The sequence below is a fragment of the Seriola lalandi genome, unplaced genomic scaffold (genome assembly GCF_002814215.2).
Source record: "Seriola lalandi dorsalis isolate HSWRI2012SDOR001 ecotype SW California unplaced genomic scaffold, Sedor1 jcf7180002005094, whole genome shotgun sequence".
In the NCBI taxonomy this organism is placed as follows: domain Eukaryota; kingdom Metazoa; phylum Chordata; class Actinopteri; order Carangiformes; family Carangidae; genus Seriola; species Seriola lalandi.
Window position 1 is genome coordinate 1 of NW_019475748.1, and position 1,279 is coordinate 1,279.

Consider the following 1,279-nt stretch of genomic DNA (forward strand, 5'->3'; position numbering starts at 1 on the left):
ATGAAGTAATATGCTTGACTTGCTATGAAGCTCTAGCGAAAGGAATTTTATCAAGAAAGACTCAACATAATATGAATCCTAACATAGAATGATACAACCTGCTGAACAATACTTCAGTGAAAGCTTCCTTTATCTTCGTTATTAAGAATAATATTTCAACAATGTGTGTTTTGCAAGGACGTCGTAGATAGATGTCAGTGAGTTGACTAGATAAGTAGACTTCTTACTGACTGCTGCTGCCTGTCTGAATTCACAGAGTGAAGAAGAGTCCGGCGGGCTGCACTTTGGGGTGCGTGTGTGTCGCCTGGTCAGCGATAAGAACCCAGTACCCATGGTGCTGGAGATGATGCTGGAGCACGTGGAGATGCATGGCCTCTACACCGAGGGCATCTACCGCAAGTCTGGCTCTGCCAACAGAATGAAAGAGCTGCACCAGCGACTGGAGACTGGTTAGACTGCTTCTATATGATGTTTACAGTTAATTAATGATTAACTGGCCGACTACGTTATCTCCGTTTTTATTTAACTAGCATAACATGCAGGTAAAAACTTGATTTTTCTAGTGATGTGTCATTGTTGATGTGCTTAGACCCCCACCAGGTCTGCCTCGAAGACTACCCCATCCACACAGTGACAGGCCTGGTCAAACAGTGGTTGAGGGAGCTACCAGACCCACTCATGACCTTCACTCATTACAGTGACTTCCTACATGCAGTGGGTAAGGAGGCTGATCCCCACCAGGGGGCAGCATTTTACAATCTGAGTGCTGGACTTTTGTTTTCAGCCTTTCCTTGATCTGCTGCTGGTTGTCGTTATTTATGACGTGAGGCTAAATTTTGACATTTAAGGTGGAAAAGGTTAATCACACATGATTAGAAATGACAAGAAGACATTTTCAAAATACAAAGGACTCAATAATTAGTTATGGAGTGTGATTCATTATGTGTTTTCTCCTTCCTCCAGAACTGCCAGAGAAGCAGGAGCAGCTTCATGCCATCTACAAAGTGCTGGAGGAGCTTCCTACTGCAAACTTCAACACGCTGGAGAGACTCGTCTTCCACCTCGTCAGGTAGGGATTCTCTCATTGTGGCCTTGTATATTTTAATATGGTTTTTACATATATTCATCATTGTTCTCAAAATGTATGGCATCCAAATATCGCACTCACTAGATTACATGTTATTTTTCTTTGGTGGTTGTTTTTTTTATTCTTGACTTTAGTACTAATGTATTGAATTTACCACAGCAGTTGAGTCACAATATGAATTATATTTACATG

The 1,279-nt window shown here is 41.8% G+C and overlaps 1 protein-coding gene across 1 annotated transcript; it reads left to right on the plus strand.

Moving 5' to 3' along the window:
- Nucleotides 1–256: 256 nt before the first annotated feature.
- LOC147820025 (unconventional myosin-IXb-like) lies at nucleotides 257–1,069 on the plus strand (the record flags this gene model as incomplete). Its single annotated transcript, XM_087178408.1, has 3 exons — nucleotides 257–449; nucleotides 590–718; nucleotides 964–1,069. Coding segments are annotated over 3 exons (428 nt in total), but the record flags the coding sequence as incomplete, so codon positions are not given.
- Nucleotides 1,070–1,279: the final 210 nt, after the last annotated feature.